Source organism: Strigops habroptila, chromosome 23, assembly GCF_004027225.2.
Source record: "Strigops habroptila isolate Jane chromosome 23, bStrHab1.2.pri, whole genome shotgun sequence".
Taxonomy (NCBI): Eukaryota; Metazoa; Chordata; class Aves; order Psittaciformes; family Psittacidae; genus Strigops; species Strigops habroptila.
The window spans coordinates 143,196-160,517 of NC_044299.2; the positions used below are offsets into that span (position 1 = coordinate 143,196).

Here is a 17,322-nt window from a genome sequence, read left to right on the forward strand (position 1 = left end):
GGGGGGGGGCGCTGGGGGGACGGGGGGGGGGTCCTTTTGGGGCCGCCCCATCGGGTCTAACCGAGGGCACCGTTATCAGCGCGTCCCCCGCCCTCCCCTCCGTGACCCCCGACGGGTTCTGCCCCCCCCCCGCAAGCCGGTGACACCCCCCCCCGGGACCCCGAAACCTGCCCCCCCCCCCGGGGTGCCGTGACCCGACGGGAGGGGTCAGGTCCGTTAACGGGCATGAATGAGGCGCGTGGTGCGGAAGCTTCCCGTGGTGGCGGAAGTGAGTGCCCGGAGCCGGGCGGAAGTGGGGAGGTGGCGGGACGGAGCGGGGCCATGGAGGTGGGAACGGGGACGGGGACGGGACCGAACGGGAACGGAGGGGAACGGGGGCGGGAAGGAACGGGGGGGGGGACCGGGGACGGGGGGGGACCGGCACCGGGAAGGAACGGGGACAGGGGGAAGCGGGGACGGGGGGAAGCGGGGACGGGAGGGGACGGGGAGACCGGGTCGGGGGAGAACGGGAATGGGGTGGAACCGGGGACAGCGGGAACCGGGGACGGGAGGGGACGAGGCCGGAGGAAACCGGCACCGGGAGGGGACGGGAACGGGGGGAACCGGCGTTGAGAGGGAACGGGAAGGGGGTGGAAGCGGGGCCGGGGGGATTCAGAACCGTCCCGACCCGCACCGTGTCCCTCCGCAGGATCCCGGCCCCGGCCTCGGTCCCGGCCCGGTCGCAGAGGGCCCGGCGGAGCTGAGCCCCGCGGGGCTGGAAGGTGACACCGGGAGCGTCCGGGGGGGTGTCCCGGGGGCTGCGGTGACCGGGGGGGGCTCAGGACCGGGGTGCGGGGGGTCCCAGAGCTCTGGGAGGGGGGGTCCCGGGTTTGGGGGGTCCCAGTTTTGGGGGTGTCACCTCACGCTGCCCGTCCCCAGGGCCCCCCCCCCGCGGCGCTTACACCACCTTCATGAAGTCCCATCGCTGCTACGACCTGATCCCCACCAGCTCCAAATTGGTTGTTTTTGACACGTCTCTTCAGGTGGGTCCGGGGGCTCCTCACCCCCCGGGCAGGGTCTGCACACCCGGGGGGGCCCCGCTCCCTCTGTGACCCCCCCGGTGTCCCCAATGCAGGTGAAGAAGGCGTTCTTCGCGCTGGTCACCAACGGCGTGCGCGCGGCACCGCTCTGGGACAGCAAAAAGCAAAGCTTCGTGGGTGAGTGAGTGGGATGGGGGGGTCCGGGGGGGGCTGTGGGACCCCCCTCACCCTGCCTCCCCCCCCCAGGCATGCTGACCATCACCGACTTCATCAACATCCTGCACCGCTACTACAAGTCACCGATGGTGAGGACGAGGGGTCCCGGGTCCGGCCTCTGCCCGCCCTGTGCTTGATCCCGGTTGATCCCAGTTTGTGTCCTTGCACCCAGGTGCAGATCTACGAGCTGGAGGAGCACAAAATAGAGACGTGGAGAGGTGAGAGGGGCGACTGCGGGCGCCTCCGCCCTGCCCAGGGTGCACAGAGCACAGTGGCTCCGCTCCATGGGCGCTGCCGGTGCTCTCAGCACCTCCTCTTCCCGCAGAGGTTTATCTGCAGGACTCCTTCAAGCCGCTGGTCTGCATTTCCCCCAACGCCAGGTACCCCCGTGCTGCGGGGAGCGGGGCAGCGCTGGCAGCACCCATGGGTGCGAGGCCGGGGTCCCCAATCCCCTGTTTCCCTCCTGTTTGCAGCCTCTTTGATGCGGTCTCCTCCTTGATCCGGAACAAGATCCATCGCCTGCCCGTCATCGACCCCGACTCGGGGAACACTCTCTACATCCTCACCCACAAGCGCATCCTCAAGTTCCTCAAGCTCTTTGTAAGTCCCATCCCTGCCCCATGGCGGCGCCGGGGACCCCCCTGCGACAAGCCCGGCCCCGGCTTGTGCCAGGTACCACCGGGGCGCTGGAGCGGGTGGCGGGTGCTGGGGGGTCCCCAGGATGCTGCATGGACCCCGCAGCCCCGGAGCCGGCCCTGCCTGTGCCCGAGGGTCCCGCAGCCCCCACCGCGCACCCCCACAGCGCTCTCTGCTTTCACTCCTTAGGACCACGGCCCAGGCCCCCCACGAGCCGGGGGCAGCCGGAGCCGAGCCAGCGTCAGCACTGTCCCCCTCCCCGTCCCCTGCAGATAGCAGAGGTCCCAAAGCCCGAGTTCATGGCCAAGACGTTGGAGGAGCTGCAGATCGGCACCTACCACAACATTGCCGTGGTGAGCACCAGCACCCCCATCTACGTGGCACTGGGCATCTTCGTGCAGCACCGCGTCTCCGCGCTGCCCGTCGTCGATGAGTCGGGTGAGGATGGGGCCTGGGGCGAGCCCACCACGTGTGTGGCTGTCCCCATCCCCTGTGGCTGTCCCCATCCCCTGTGGCTGTCCCCAACCCTTGTGGCTGTCCCCATCCCCTGTGGCTGTCCCCATCCCCTGTGGCTGTCCCCAACCCATGTGGCAGCCATTCCCTTCCCTCCCCAGGGCGGGTGGTCGACATCTACTCCAAATTCGACGTGATTGTGAGTAGCTGTGGAGATGGGGAGGGGGCAAAGCCTGTGCTTGGGGTGGGGGGATGATCTGTTCGCTGGGGGGGGTCCCTGCTGTGTCGCCAATGCCTCCCCCTGCCCCAGAACCTCGCGGCTGAGAAGACCTACAACAACCTGGACGTGACGGTGACGCGGGCGCTGCAGCATCGCTCCCACTACTTTGAGGGTGTCCTTAAGTGTTATAAGCACGAGACGTTGGAAACCATCATCAACCGCCTGGTGGAGGCCGAGGTAACCGTCCCTTGGGGTGTGATGGGCAACGGGGGGGGCCGGGGTCCCCGCACCGGCCTCATTCCCCCCGCCCCGTGTCCCGCCCCCCAGGTTCACCGGCTGGTGGTGGTGGACGAGAGCGACGTGGTCAAGGGGATCGTCTCCCTCTCGGACATCCTGCAAGCCCTGGTCCTCCCGCAGGGCCCCTGAGGCATTTGTTGGGGGGGATCAGCCCCTCCCTGTGCCCCCCCCTTTCCTTCTCTTGGGGACATCTGGGTTGGGGGCCCCACTCACCAGCAGCATCCAGCAATAATCCAGCTGTGGGGCAGCCCCCCCCAGCACTTCCCTGAGTGGGGAGACTCCCCCCCCACGCTGCACCCTGTGCCCCAAAGCCTGGCACGGTGCCAGGGGGAGGCTCCCCTTTTGGGCTTCCCCCCCCCTCATACCCCACACCCCCCTGTGCGGTTTCACTGAATCTGGGGATTTAATCACCCTCACTCAGCTCTGTCCGGGCAGGGGCTGCACCCCCACAACCCCTTGTGCCCCCCCCGGGGCACATCCGCACCCGCCACTGCTTCATGTGTGGAAAGAAGCCACGAATAAACACAGAGCTGGCACGATCCCGCCGTGGGGCACCGGGGGGGGACCCCGGGAGGGGCTTCACCACCCCCCCCCCCCCCACGGGCGAAGGGGAATCTGCTGAGCTCACCCAGACCCCAAATCCCTGTTTGTTCCGCCCGTGGCTTCACTCAAAGGCCGGGATTGGCGCCGGGACGGGGCCGAGGTGGGATGTGGGGACCCCCCCGGTGTGTGGGGGTCCCCGTGAGGCGCTGCCGGGGGGCCGGTGCCGCTGGGGGAGGCGCGAGGTCGTGCTGAGCCCGGCACATTCCTGCCCGGGGGGGAGGCCGGGACGTGCCACCGGCCGCAGCCAGCGCCGGGCTCAGGAGCGAGGTGAGAGCCGGGGCCGGGGGGGGAGCTCCGGTGCCGTCCCGGGGGCTGGTGCCGGTGCCGTTGCCATGCCGCCGCCGGAGGGTTGCTAAGCTCCGCTCGGAGCCCGCGTGGGCTGCAGCGCTCGGTGCCAAACCCGCTTTGGCGCAGGGGGGGGAAGGGATCCCGGGGGGGGGGGGGCAGCACCCCCGGGACGGCCGGTGGGGTCCCCGCCGTGTGCCGCGGGGAGGTCAGTGCGGGGCAGGGCGCGGGGGGCCGCGGGGCGCACGTGTGGCTCCGGCGAGGCTCCGGCCCCCCGCGGCCATGCAGCGGATCCGCGAACGGACCAAGCTGCTGCTGCTGGAGATCGACACGGTGGCGTGTTGCAGCCCCCCCCGGCACCGCGATGGCAGCGGGGTGCGGGCCCGCGCCCCCATGGACCTACCGCCGCATCGCCGGGGAGTACGCGTGAGTTGGGGGGGGGGACACGGGCGGGGTGGGGGGGTCCCATCCCGCACCCTGCATCCCGCACCCTGCATCCCGCACCCTGCATCCCGTACCCTGCATCCCGCACCCTGCGGTCCCCCGGCCCTCACGTCCCCGTCTCTGTCTTGCAGGTACCTGGAGCAGCGCTTCGTGGCCGAGCTGGCCCCCCCCTGGCCCCCCGCTCGCCCCTATCACCTCCAGGACTTCGCCTCCCGGCCCCCCCCCGGCTGTGAGACCCGGCCCCGGGCACCCCCTACCCGCTGTCCCCCCGACGGGTCACGGGGCTGGCCCCCACCGTGCGCACCCCGTGCCCCGGTGCCGGGGGCCAGGCCGGGCCCCCCCAGCTACGAGGCCCACATGCAGCGGGTGCAGGCGGCCCACGCGCGCCGGGGGGGGCCCCCCCCCCTACATCTCGCCCCCTGCTTACGACGCTCCTCACCGCACCCTGCAGCTCCGGCCCCCCCGGGCACCGCGCAGCCCCCCACGGCCACCGCGGAGCCGGGGGGCTGTGCCGGGGTGCTGGAGCCACACGCTGCCCCGGGCGGCCACTGAGGCCCGGCTCGGGCGCCCCCGCGGGACGCCGCCATCCCCGGGGGGGGCCGGCACCCCCCGGCACAGCCAGACGCTGCCGCGGGCCGCGGGCAGCCGGGCCCGGGCCCCGGGGGGCAGCAGAGGGCGGCGGGAGACGGGGGGCCACGTCCTCATCGACGCCACCCGCGTGGTGGTCCGGGCCCAGTACGTGCCCCCCCTCCAGCGGCAGCAGGTCCGGTACATGGGGGGGTCCCCAGGGCCCGCCGCCCCCCCCCGGGCAGCCCTCCTGCAGCCCCCGGGGCTGTCACCCCCCCGGCTGCCCCCTCGCCGCCCCGGGAGCCCCCCCGCAGCCCCTGGCGCAGCCCGGGAGGGTGCGGGGGCCCCCGGGGCCGGTTCGCCCCGCGGCGGCCAGTGCTGTATGCGCAGGCGCTGCGTGAGGCCGTGTCCCGCATCCGGCGGCACACGGCGCCCGACTCTGACTCCGAGGCCGAAGGGGGCCCGGGGGGGTCCCGGTGGCGGCACTGCCGGGACCCCCAGGCCTACAGCAGCAGCAGCAGCAGCCTGGAGAGCACCGGGGCCCCCCCGGGCACCGCCAGCCCGCCCTGGGCCTGAGCGGCGGGGCTTGGCGGGGTGTGGCTCGATGGGGCGGGGCTTAGCGGGGTGTGGCTCGATGGGGCGGGGCTTGGGGCTGACCCCAATAAAGGCTGCGGGATCCCTATGTGCCGCCTTTGCCCCTTGTGTGTGCACGGACGGGGGGGCCCATCACCCTCCCCAGGCCCCCCTGCACCCCTGCTCCTGCCCCACACACCCCAGCGAGGTCCGAGCCCCCCTCGCCGTGGTGCCGGGGTCACTCGGAGGCCCCGGGTGTCCCGGTGGCACCGCAGTGCGTCACCACGCGGGTGGGACATGCCATGTCCCCCCCCCGGATCCCCCCATAATGAGTAAGTGAGCGCAGCACGTCTGGCCCACGGCCACCGGCCCCACGTCACAGTCGGGGGGGGACCCCGGGTGAGTCACGGTCCCCCCCCCGAGCGGCCGCCACCTCTTAGTCACGCTGCGGGGGGGGCCCGAGCCCCGCGGCCAGAGGAAACCGCACAAATAACGTGGCCAATTTGCACGTTATTTAAAACCGGCTCCTCCCCCGCCCCCCCGGCGCGACCCTGTCATTATCCCGGTGACACCGGCCGGGAGGTCACAGCGTGGGGCAGCGGGGACCCGGGGGGGCCGCTCGTGGGGCAGCCCCGCGGCCACGTCACCCCACGCATGGCCCGTCCTGTCACCGCACCGGGGTCTGGGCTGTGCCGCTGAGCCCGCTGCGGCGCGGCACGGCCCGGCCCGGCACGGCTTGGTGTGGCTCGGTATGGCCTGGCACGGCACAGCCTAGCATGGCACAGCTCAGTGCTGCTGTATGAACCAGCGCCGCTCGGCACATCCTGGTATGGCTCAGCGTGGCACGGCACAGCCCAGCGCCGCTCGGTGCATCCCGGCACAACCCGGCTCGGCCTGGCTCGGCACGGGCGCGCTGCCCGGCGTGGCCCGGGGTGTCCCAGACGCGGGGGAAGCGGCGCGGCCCTTTCCGTGGCTCCGCTCCTGCCCAAACCCCCGCCGGGAAAATCACCTTCTAATTCGGGCTGCGCCGGCGCCAGCACCGCCCCCCCCCGGGGCCACCCCGGGCTCCCCCCGGCTCCCGCCGCCCCCCGCTGCCCGCGGGGTGCCCACGGGTGGCACCGGGGGGGGCTCGTCCGGTACCGGTGTCCCCGCACTGGGGCGCGGTCCCGCCCGCAGCCGCCAGATGTCGCCGCGCAGCCGGTGACCGACGGCACCGGGAGCACCGGGGGGCACCGGGGGGTACCGGGGGTCCCGCCTCAGGAACGGGGACCCTGCCACCGAGACGGGCACGGTCACACTGGTGTCGGTGTCCCCAAAGGGCTGTGACCCGCGAGTGTCACCGGTGCCGGTGTCCCCAGGGCCGTACAGACACGATTGTGCCAGAGAGCAGTGCCCATTCCCTTACTGGTGTTACCGGTGTCCCCAAAGAGCCATGACCCCCATGTGTCTTTGGCGCTGTCAGTGTCCCAAGAGCCGTGTGGTCACGAGTGTGCCGGAGAGCCGTGTCATGCTCGTACCAGTGTCCCCACAACCCCATAACCCCCGTGTGTCACCAGCACGGGCCACACCACGACCCGCATGTGCCGGTCCCCACTGCTGGGTGGCTCCTGCGTGCATGTGGCGCCGGCCACACCGTGGCCATGCCACATCCCTGCTGAACCACATCCCACCGTGCCAAGCACCAGCCCCGGCCCTGGCCGGGCTGCCTGTGCCGGCTGTGCCCGGTGGGAAGGGAAGGGAAGAGAAGGGAAGGAAAGGGAAGGGGGATGCGGTGAATGCCGCATTGTGGCGGGGTTGGAGTCACAGATAATTACCTCAATTAGTTACAATGGCAGAGTAATAAATACGGGCTTAGCGGCTCCTTCCCCACTGCGGCTTCTCAGATTAATCCAGCCCGGGCGAGCGGAGCTCAAAGGGATGATGGACAATTCATTAAACTCGCACAAGGCACCCGTGAAGTCCGGCGTTAGCCCCCGGCGGCTCCGGCTTTGTCCCTAATTGTTCGTCTCGGGCATTGGTCACCTATGAGGGAGTGGGTGACGGCGACGGTCCCCCCGCGGCTGGCATGCCCCGGGGATTAGAGGCCAGCCCTTGCCACCGTTGCTGGGCGCCCTGGCCCCGCGCCGGAGGAATGCGGTGGATGGGGGGGGGGATGCGGCCGGACAAGCCGGGAGCTGGCGGGATGCGGGCGAGAGGAGCCGGGATGGGGCTCGGTTCAATGGCGATGGGATGGGGATGGTCCCGGAGGTGGGATGGTGCCACCGGGCAGCCGGTGCGGCTGGGAATGGCTCTGTCCCTCTGTCCTGCACCTCTGGAAACAACCCTGTCCTTCTGTCCCACACCTTTGGGCATGGCCCTGTCCTTCTGTCCTGCACCACTGGAAACAACCCTGTCCCTGTGTCCTGCACCCCTGGGCACTGTCCTATCCATCTGTCCTGCACTTCTGTGCGCCACCCTGCCCTTCTGTCCTGAGTCTGGGGGCACCATCCCATCCCTCTGTGCTGCACCTCTGGGAATGACTCCATCCCTCTGTCCCACACCCCTGCACGGAACCCCCCCATGCCCCAGCCCTTCCCACCCCACATCAGGCCCAGCTTGTGGCCACCATCCAGCTGTTCCCCGGCTTCCCAGATGTGACGGGCTGACGCGGGGCGGGACCGCCCTGTCCCTGTCCCTCTCCCTGGCCCTGCTCCGGCCCCGCCGCTGCGGCAGCGGCTATTTCCAGCGCCGGGTGGATGTGTCCGCGCCGGGGAGGTCCGGACCCTGCAGCCGGTGCCCCCCCCCATGGCCGGGGTGCCCCAGGCCGGGGGTCGCGGCGGTGCCCGGCGGTCACCGGCAAGCAGGAAAAGCTGAGTAACAGAGGTGACTTATAAGAATGTCATTATCTATATTCCTGACTCCCTACCGCAGGAAAACAGGCTATTTTCATGCCCTGTGCGTGTGCAGAATTTAGCAGGCAGATAACTCCCGGCAGGCGGGAGATGCTCCCAGAGTTATTTCGGGATGTGTTCCTTTCCAGTCGCTTTTCCTCGCAGTTCTTTCTGCTCTTCCACCACGCCAGGCTGTGTTTTTACCTCGGCGTGGACAGCGGGGGCCCCCGGGGGTTATTTTCCCCTTCTCTTGGGTCTAAACCATCAACTTTTCCACTATCGGCTCCGGGGGATATTTCTGGTGGTGGCAGCGTCATTCCACAGCCTTTGATGCCGCCCCACGATGTTCCCAGCTCCGGGGCTGCGGGGACCCCCCCACTGCAGGTGGGCACTGAGGGTCTCTGGGGCTGGATGTCACCGTGGCCCCGTGCCGGATGTGGGGAGGGAGGTTACAGCCTGGCCCCAAGGTGTGGAGTTAGGGGGCAGAGTGCGTTGTGTGAGCCCTGCACCGGCCACAGGGAATGCCAACCCCGACGGGATACCCATCCCAGTGGGAATCTTGTCCCGCAGGAAAGCCCTTCCCAGGGATGTCCATCCTGGGTCTATGCTCACCACTGTGGGATGCTTATCCCAAGGGAAAATCCATCCCAGGAGGATGCCCATCCTGGTGGGATGCCCATCTCAGTGGGACTTTCACCCCGGTGGGATACCCACCCCAATGGGATACCCATCCCGGTGGGATGCCCATGCCACCAGGGCACCTGCCAGCTGCTGAGCTGCACCCACCTTTGCCACGGCCTTTCTCCAGCTGCAGCCAGACCCCACGCACAAGTGTGGGGCTGCGTGTGGGGCCAGTGGCCGGTCCCGGCCCCCTGGCCCCGGCCCCCATAACCCCGGTGCCCTCCCCGGCCCCCCTCCTCCCCCAGAGCCGAGGGGAGCCGTCAGCGCCGGCCGGGAGCGGTGATGGACGATGCTCATTCCCTGTCTGCTGCCTTGTACCTCCCGTGGCCGATCCCAGCGCCCGGCCCTGGCGGCACCAGCCCCGACGCCCCGGCAAATTCCAGTGCTGGAGATACCGCAGCCCAGGAGCCATGGTGATGGGCGCCCCGGCCATGGGGACGGACGCCCAGGCCGGGAGTGGCGGCGGGGATGGCTGGGGCTGGAGACGGACACAGCGGGAGGAAGAAGGGGATGGGGATGACGGAGTGGAGGAGAGAGGAGAGGAAAGGAGGAGAAGGATGGAGAGACAGTGGATGCAGAGGTGATGGATGGACAGAGGGGATGGACGTGGGCAGTAGGGGCTGGTGTACAGCCACACAGTTTGGGGGACAGGGGGACATTGCTCATCCCCTCCCTTCCTCAGCCACCAGAAATGAACCAGCACAGGACTGATAAAAATATATCCTTTATTCTTCTCTAAAGGCTATCAGTGAAACCTGGAACAAAGCATTATTATTATTAATTATTATTATTAATTATTATTATCTTTCATTATAAAAAAACAGGGCCTGGGGCCAGCAAAGCGGGGAGTGGGGGGGGGGAGGGGGCGGCATCAAACCATCCACAATAAATATTGTATTTACAGTGAGAAGGGGATGGGGGTGGTCGGGACGGTGCGTGGTGGCACCGAGCCCCCTCAGCCCGGCTGCTGGCCCCAGGGTGGGCCAGGCCAGGCCAGGCCGCAGTGGATCCCCGAGGCGCAGCCACTCGCGCACCCATGGGTGCCTTCAATCCAACCGGACACCCGTCATGGGGGGTGGCACAGACCCCCTCCAGGGCCGGTGCAGGGTGGTCCCGGTTGGGGGGGGGTTCACAAGCACTCGTGCAGCACCTGCGTGTTGGTGCAGTTGAGGCAGCTGACGTGACAGCACCAGTGGAAGGTGCAGTTGCAGCGCTCGGTGACGCGCTGGGTGCGTGTGCGGTACCCGCGCCCGCAGCACAGCAGCTCGCACCCATCCAGCCCCGGCGAGGAGCTGTTGCAGAACCTCCCGGCTGTCCCCGCCGTCCCCGTCTTCCCGCTGTAGGTGCAGAAATTGGGCGACTTCTCAAAGTAGACGAGGTCGTGGGGCGAGGGGGGTTTGTGGGCCGGGTTCTCGGGCTCCAGGTGATGCAGCTCCACGCGTGACGCCCGGTTGCTGCCCTTGTTGCCGTAGATGACGCGGGAAGCGCCGTCGAAGCGGTCCTTCAGGACGTCGCCGACGGCGCGGAAGGTCGGCAGCCGCATCCAGCACGTGCGCACGGTGCAGGAGCCCGACATGCCGTGGCACTTGCACTCCTGGCGCATCTCGGAGAAGACCGTCTGCAAGAGGAAGGGGGGGACATGGGGCACCGTTAGCTCCGGCATCCCCACTGCCCAGCAGCATCGCATCATGCTCAGCCTGCCCAAAGCCAGGCGGGAAATCCCACTCTAACAGTTCCCAATGCATGCGCGGGGACAGGGTAGGGGTCTCGGTGGCCGTCCCCCCCCCCCGCTCCAGTGCTGCCCGCAGCCTCCCTGTGCCCTCACCATGCGCCCGGCCTCGTTGTTGTGCAGGTTCATGAGGAATCGCAGGTCTCGGCCCTTCTCACTGGAGTCCACAAACTCCCTCCCAAAGAGGCGCCCGAAGTCGATGTTGTCGCTGCAGCCCCCCCAGTGCCAGTCGGGCCCCCCGGGCCCGCGGCGCCGGTAGTCACAAGTGCAGGACTCGATGGAACCCTCCGAGCAGGACCGTGCCACCGAGTGCGTGACACCGGCGCTGGTGATGGCGAAGATGAACGCCGTCTCCCGGCAGCCTGCGGAGGAGAGCGGGGCCTCAGGGTGCTGTTGGGATGAAGAGGGGGCACCCACCGGCACCCCCAACCCGCAGCCACAACGGGGTGCTGAGAGGCTGGGAGCTGGCGATGCCCCGTGGTGAACCAGGGGCGCTTTGCCAAGCATCCCGGCTCGGGGGTGCCGCGGGGGGGGTCCGGGCAGCCCCGCGCCGCCTCCCGCCGTCCCGTGGCCTCACCCCGGTTAACGATCTTGCCGAAGATGTTGGGGCCCTGCGAGGTGGGGCAGTTCCAGCGGCGGTTGCGGAACTGCCACTTGCACTCCTTGATGGCGGTCTGGAGGCCGGAGCTGACGCTGTGCAGGATGCCGGGGTTCTGGCGGATCAGCTTGCGCTGCTTGCGGCTCAGCAGCTGCAGGCTGGGGTCCAGCACCAGCTGCACGTTCTTGGAGTCCGTCAGCAGGTTGGTGGACGAGGCCACGTTGATGATGCCCCTGAGGCACAGGAGGGGACGGTGAGCACCGGCATCCCGCTCCTCGCCTCAACCCTCTCCTCTGATCCGCTACCAGAGCATCCTCCGCCCCACAGCCGGGGGTCACCCCGTTGGTCCCCCCCCCGGTCGCACCTGCGCGCCCCATCCCTGGTTACGGGGCAGCCGCCGCCGTGCCGGTGCCAAGCCCCGCTCCGTCCCCCCTCCCCGGTGCCGGTGCTGTTGCCGGTACCGGCGGACTCACCACCACCGCCCGCTGTTGTTCACCGCCAGCGTGTTGGAGAGGGAGGAGAGGGCCAGCGCCCAGAGCGCCCGGAGCGCCAGCCCCAGCGCGGCGGCTCGCATGGCTCCGGCACCGGGAGACCCGGCAGAGTGCGCGGGCGAGCGGCCGCCGGGGTATTTATGGTGCCGCGGAGCCCCCGGCCCGGCCGCTACATCCACGCGTGTTTCCGGACGCGCGGGGCGCGGGGAGGGCGGGCGGCTCCGCTGCGGGCGGCTGAGGGGGGACGCGGGGAGCGCTGGCACCGGCACCGGCACCGGGGTGCAGCCGGTGCCCGGGGCGCGGCGTCGGGGGTGCGGTGCCCAGAGCTCCCTGCCCGGTCCCTGGAGCGCGGCGTCAGGGGGTTCCGTGCGCGGTGCCCGGTGCCCGGTACCGGTGCCTGGCGGTCCGTGCGCGGTGCCCGGCGGCTCCCCGGGGAGACGGCGCGGCTGGACTCGGCTCGGCGCGGCGGGTGCGCAGCGCTCAGCACCCGGGAGCATCTTCAGCCCCTTCCCTCTTATAGGGGCGGTGCGGAGGGTCCCCGTGGGCCGGTCCCGCCGAACGGGGCCTCCCCGCGTCCTCGCCCTAACAATGGGGAGCGGCGGGGCCGCGGCACCTCTTATGGGGCGGCCGGAGCGGCGGCGCCGGGCCTGTCCGTCACGGCCCGGATTAGCCCGGCGGGTGGCTGCGCCCCGGCCCCGTGCCCAGAGCGCGGCCGGTGGGTCGGGGAGGGGGACACCCGGCTGCCGCCCCCCGTCCTCTCCACGCACCGGCACCGGCGAGGGGAGCCCGGGACAGGTCCCTGCGCAAGGAGCAGCAGGTCCCGGAATAGCCCAGGACGGGCCGGGACAGCGCCGAGCGCACGGAGGGAGCGGGGGCCGGGGATAGCCCGGGATCCCCCGGGGCAGCCCGGGGCGCACGGGGGAGTGGAGTGACGGGATCTCCCGGGATAGCCCCGGGCGCACGGGGTGGGAAGAGGCTCTGGACAGCCGGAGGCCGCCGCGCCGGCACAGCCGGGTTTGGGATGAGGGGACAGGACGCAAGCAACCCCCGGGGAGCGGGACGGTCGGGGCAACGCCGGTCGCTGGTGCCGGTCCGGAGCGCCCGGACCCCTCTCCCGTCCCGGTCTCCTCCTGTCCCGGTCCGTGCCCGGCGCGACGCGGCGGCCGCTACCTCTGGCCGCTCGGGACGGGCTGTCCCGGGCCGGGCTGGTTGCGGACGGGGCCCGACGGCCGGTTCTGCAACCCGGACCCCCGTGAAAGTGGCCGTGGGCGCCCACAGCATGTGCAGCTCCGTGCCCCGGGGCACTGGGCGGGTGTCGGCGGGAGGAATGAAGGGATGGAGGGGGACGGAGTGGGGGGACCCGGACCGCGGGTGCCCGCGCGTATCGGTAAGGACGAAGCGTCGACCCTGCCGCTGCCCGCCCGGTGCGAACTCCCCGGTGCGGGGCCGGAGGGGTGGGGGGTGCTGAGCTGAGCCCCCCCGTCGTGGCGGGGTGTGTGTGGGGTAATCCCCCCGCAGCGGTTTCCCCGGACCAGTCATGCGGGGCCGGATTAGCCCCGCTCGCCCGTCACGGCCCGGGGCCGCCGCTCTCCATTTCAATTCAAGGGCGGACAAAGCCTGGGCTGGCAGCGGGGGGGGGTCTCGCACCGGGGACCCCCCCTCACCCCTCCCCCGACCCGGGGTCTGCTCCAGGCCGGCGGCTCCCGCACACTCCCCCCCGCCCCGGTTCCCGGCCGGGCCGGGCCGTGTCCGCGCCCTCGGGCCGCCGCCCCGTCGGGGCTCCCGGGGCTGAGGTCAGCGGCCGCGGGGAGGCCCCGGGGCGCGGCCGGGAGGGCCCTGCCCGGGGCCGTGCCACCAGCGGCGGGGCCCAAACATCCCCCCCCAGCTCCATCGCGGGACCCTCCCGGGGGTCCCCGCTCCCCTGTTCCTCCCATCCCCTCCAGCGGCGGCCCCAGGACGGAGGGAACGATGTTCGGGATCCCCCCCCGAGCCCCGGGGTGTCCGCGGGAACGCGCGGCGGCTCCCGCAGCCGTCGGGGCGGCCGGTGCTGCCGGTGCTAGTCCGGGACGGGAAGGCAGGGCCGTGGGGCACGAGTCCCGTCCCGACGCACCGAGCACGGGACGGACGGAGAGCGGGGCAGCCCCGCGCCCGCTGACAGCCCCCGCCCGGCCCGTGAGCACCGGGGCGGCCTCGATACCGCCGGTCCCGGGCACCCGTGCGGGGGGCGCATCCCTGTCTCCCCAGTGCCGTTATCGGGGTGCTGCCCCCCCCCTTGAAGCACGGGGCACGCCCCCCCCCACGACGGGAGTCTGCCCCCCGGTGCTCATACCAGGCTGGGGTGTCACCGGGGACACCCCCCCCGTTCCCCCCTCCCGGTGCATCCCCCCCCCCGCACTGCTGCAGCCGCTGCCATGGAAACGGCTCGCGGCTCTCGCGAGCTCGGCGCCCCCCCCTTTTCCCGCGCGCCCCCCCGGGCCCGGTGCGGGGGGGGGGCGGGAAGCGGAGGGCGGGGGGGGGGGGGGAAGGAGGAGTGGGGGGGGCACCGGGCGCTCTCGCGAGATCGGCGCGATCGGGCCTCCGCTTCCGGCGGCGGGAGCGGTGCAGAGTCAGCTGCGGGCGGGGGGAGCCACCGGTACCGGCACCGGCACCAGGTTGGAGGGGGGAGAACTGAGGTTGGGGGGGGGGGTCCGGGGCGCGGCACATCGGCGGGTGCGCTGCGGGGGGGCGGGGGGGCTCTGCACGGTGCGGCGGGGGGGGATGCGGCGGGGTTTGGGGGTGCGGAGCCCCGGGGGGGGTGCGGGCATCGCACCGGGGGGCGATGCGGTGCGGCGGGAGGGGCGCGGGTCCGCGCCGGGGGGCGATGCGGCGGGGGGGGGGCGGTGGTTTGGGGGGGCGGTGCGAGCCAATGGGGGTGCGTTGGAGGGGCGCAGTGGAGCGGGGGGGGTGCTGCGGTCGGGGGGGGGCCCCGGGGGCGGCAGCAGCTCATGGGCGGGAGGGGCCCTCTGCGGAGCGGGGGGGCTGCAGCGCGGGGGGGCGTCGGGGTTGGGGGGTCGTGCAGTTGTGCCCCCCCCCCCAAAGAGGCACTGGGGTCCGTGCCTCAGTTTCCCCCAGTGCAGCGCCTTGGCCTGGCCCTTGTAGGGTGCAGCGCGGGGGGGGCACCCCCAGCTCGGTCCCCCCATATTAGAGCTATACATAGGGGCAGCCCCATGGCCCCAGGTTCCTATCCCACACATGGGTGTCCCCCATGCCTGCACCCCCTCCCCCCGTGTTTTGAGGGTCCCCCCCATCTCAGCCCTGTGCCCCCGCAGGATCCGGCCTCGCCTGTGGACGGAGCCAGCGCCGCCGTCACCATGGGCAACATCTTCGGGAACCTGCTGAAGAGCCTCATTGGGAAGAAGGAGATGCGGATCCTGATGGTGGGGCTGGATGCCGCTGGGAAGACCACCATCCTCTACAAGCTGAAGCTGGGGGAGATTGTCACCACCATCCCCACCATAGGTGAGCAGAGTCAGGGCTGGGGGGGCACCGGCCACAGACCCCTCCCCATCAGGGCTCCTTGGGAGAGGGCTCGTGGCCCTATGTGCCTCAGTTTCCCGCTGCTGTTGCTCCTTGCAGGGTTCAATGTGGAGACGGTGGAGTACAAGAACATCAGCTTCACTGTGTGGGATGTGGGTGGGCAGGACAAGATCCGGCCCCTCTGGAGGCATTACTTCCAAAACACCCAGGGTAGGTGCCCGCTGGGGACACGGAGAAGGGGGAACACGGTCACCGGGGACGGGGGTGACCGTGGGGCCGAGGGTCCTGCGCTCCCAGCAGCGCCCAGTCACCGTCCCCAGGGCTCATCTTCGTGGTGGACAGTAACGACCGGGAGCGAGTGAATGAGGCGCGCGAGGAGCTCATGCGGATGCTGGCGGAGGATGAGCTGCGGGACGCCGTCCTCCTCGTCTTCGCCAACAAGCAGGTGGGGCTGGGACCATCCCCAGGGTGTCGGGGCTGGTGTCTGGGTGCCTGTGGCAGCACCGTGCCCATCCCCGGGGTGTCGGGGCTGGTGTGTGGGTGCTTGTGGCAGCACCGTGCCCATCCCTGCAGTGCCGGGGCTGGTGTGTGGGTACCCACAGCAGCACCGTGCCCATCCCCGGGGTATCGGGGCTGGTGTCTTGGTACCTGTGCCCATCCCCGGGGTGTCAGGGCTGGTGTGTGGGTCCCTGTGGCTGCACTGTGCCCATCCCCGGGGTGTCAGGGCTGGTGTCTGGGTACCTGTGCCCATCCCCGGGGTGTCGGAGCTGGTGTGCGGGTCCCTGTGGCTGCACTGTGCCTATCCCCGGGGTGTCGGGGCTGGTGTGTGGGTCCCTGTGGCTGCACTGTGCCTATCCCCGGCGTGTCGGAGCTGGTGTTTGGGTACCTGTGCCCATCCCCAGGGTGTCGGGGCTGGTGTGCGGGTCCCTGTGGCTGCACTGTGCCCATCCCCGGGGTGTTGGGGCTGGTGTGGGGGTCCCTGTGACAGCCCCATCTCTCCCCTCAGGACCTGCCCAACGCCATGAACGCGGCGGAGATCACGGACAAGCTGGGGCTGCACTCCCTGCGCCACCGTAACTGGTACATCCAAGCGACCTGCGCCACCAGCGGGGACGGGCTCTACGAGGGCCTCGACTGGCTCGCCAACCAGCTCAAGAACAAGAAGTGAGCGGGCGGCCACCGGCCACCCCGCCCCGTGTCCCCGGGGCCCCCCCCCGGAACCCCCCATCCCCGCCCCGGTTGGGTTTTGCTTTCTCTTCTGGCACCGGTTGCTGTGGGGGTCTTTTTCCGCCTTGTTTTGGGGTCTCCCCTCGGATCTCGTGTGTGCGTGCGTGGAAATACAGCTCTATAGAACGTACCTGGGGGGGGGAACACGGGGGCTGGGGGCTGTCTCGGTGCTGCCCTGCCCGGGGTGGGGGTCACACTGGGGTACCCCATCCCTGTGCATGTCCCCTTCCCTTCCTCTGGACCAAATGTGGGGGCTGCGGGGCCGCAGAGGGCATTTGGGACCATACACACACCCCACTCCCCCCCAACACCCCCTCCCGGCCCCACGTTCCCCCCCCCCCCGGGGGTCCCACCCGTCCCCGGCCCCCCTCCATGTCACTTCGAGGCAGGTCTCCTCCCCTGCACCCCATCCCTGTGCCAGCATCGTGATTGTATGTCCCAGCCCCTCACGGACAGATGGACGGATGGCCCCATTCTGTACCCCCCCCCAGCACCGTATTTATACCCCCGGTCTGTGCTTGGTGTGACGTGTCGCTGCGGCTCTGCCCCGTCCAGGGACGTGTGTACCCCCCTCCCGGCCCCCCCTCCCTGTGCCTGAGACGGTGGGTGACCCCCGGCCCCCCCTTGGATATTAAACATGTTTTATGTAGGGCTGCCCCGTGGCTCTTCTTCCACAGCCCCCCCCCCGGCGCGGGGGTCCGGGGAGGGGATGGTGATGGACAGCCCCGGGTTGGGTTTAATTAGAAAGAGCTTAACAGGGCGAGAGGGGGGTTTGGGGGGGAGGCTCCCCCCTTCCCAGGCTCATCCTTAGGGGAATATTGGATGAAATGGTAAATCCCATTAGTGCTAATCCCAGCCGGGGCGTGGGGACGGTGCCAGCACCGGGATGGGCGCGAG

The 17,322-nt window shown here is 70.6% G+C and overlaps 4 protein-coding genes across 4 annotated transcripts; 3 read left to right on the forward strand and 1 right to left on the reverse strand.

Moving 5' to 3' along the window:
• The first annotated feature begins 273 nt into the window (after positions 1–273).
• Positions 274–3,481, forward strand: PRKAG1 (protein kinase AMP-activated non-catalytic subunit gamma 1). The gene is made up of 12 exons (XM_030510411.1): positions 274–327; positions 689–761; positions 919–1,022; positions 1,115–1,196; positions 1,266–1,324; positions 1,408–1,453; positions 1,561–1,615; positions 1,709–1,835; positions 2,144–2,309; positions 2,486–2,523; positions 2,635–2,781; positions 2,872–3,481. Exons 1-12 carry the CDS (start codon positions 322–324, stop codon positions 2,968–2,970), a joined length of 1,002 nt encoding a protein of 333 aa, XP_030366271.1. The 5' UTR covers positions 274–321; the 3' UTR covers positions 2,971–3,481.
• A 376-nt stretch (positions 3,482–3,857) lies between these two features.
• DDN (dendrin) lies at positions 3,858–5,422 on the forward strand. The gene is made up of 2 exons (XM_030510412.1): positions 3,858–4,155; positions 4,305–5,422. The coding sequence occupies exons 1-2, from the start codon at positions 4,094–4,096 to the stop codon at positions 4,723–4,725; spliced, it is 483 nt and encodes a 160-aa protein (XP_030366272.1). The 5' UTR covers positions 3,858–4,093; the 3' UTR covers positions 4,726–5,422.
• A 4,571-nt stretch (positions 5,423–9,993) lies between these two features.
• Positions 9,994–11,765, reverse strand: WNT1 (Wnt family member 1). The gene is made up of 4 exons (XM_030510415.1): positions 11,665–11,765; positions 11,171–11,424; positions 10,690–10,955; positions 9,994–10,482 (listed from the first exon to the last, which is right to left on the reverse strand). The coding sequence occupies exons 1-4, from the start codon at positions 11,763–11,765 to the stop codon at positions 9,994–9,996; spliced, it is 1,110 nt and encodes a 369-aa protein (XP_030366275.1).
• A 2,310-nt stretch (positions 11,766–14,075) lies between these two features.
• Positions 14,076–17,074, forward strand: ARF3 (ADP ribosylation factor 3). Its single transcript, XM_030510418.1, has 5 exons — positions 14,076–14,333; positions 14,991–15,180; positions 15,298–15,408; positions 15,519–15,643; positions 16,205–17,074. The coding sequence occupies exons 1-5, from the start codon at positions 14,094–14,096 to the stop codon at positions 16,364–16,366; spliced, it is 828 nt and encodes a 275-aa protein (XP_030366278.1). The 5' UTR covers positions 14,076–14,093; the 3' UTR covers positions 16,367–17,074.
• Positions 17,075–17,322: the final 248 nt, after the last annotated feature.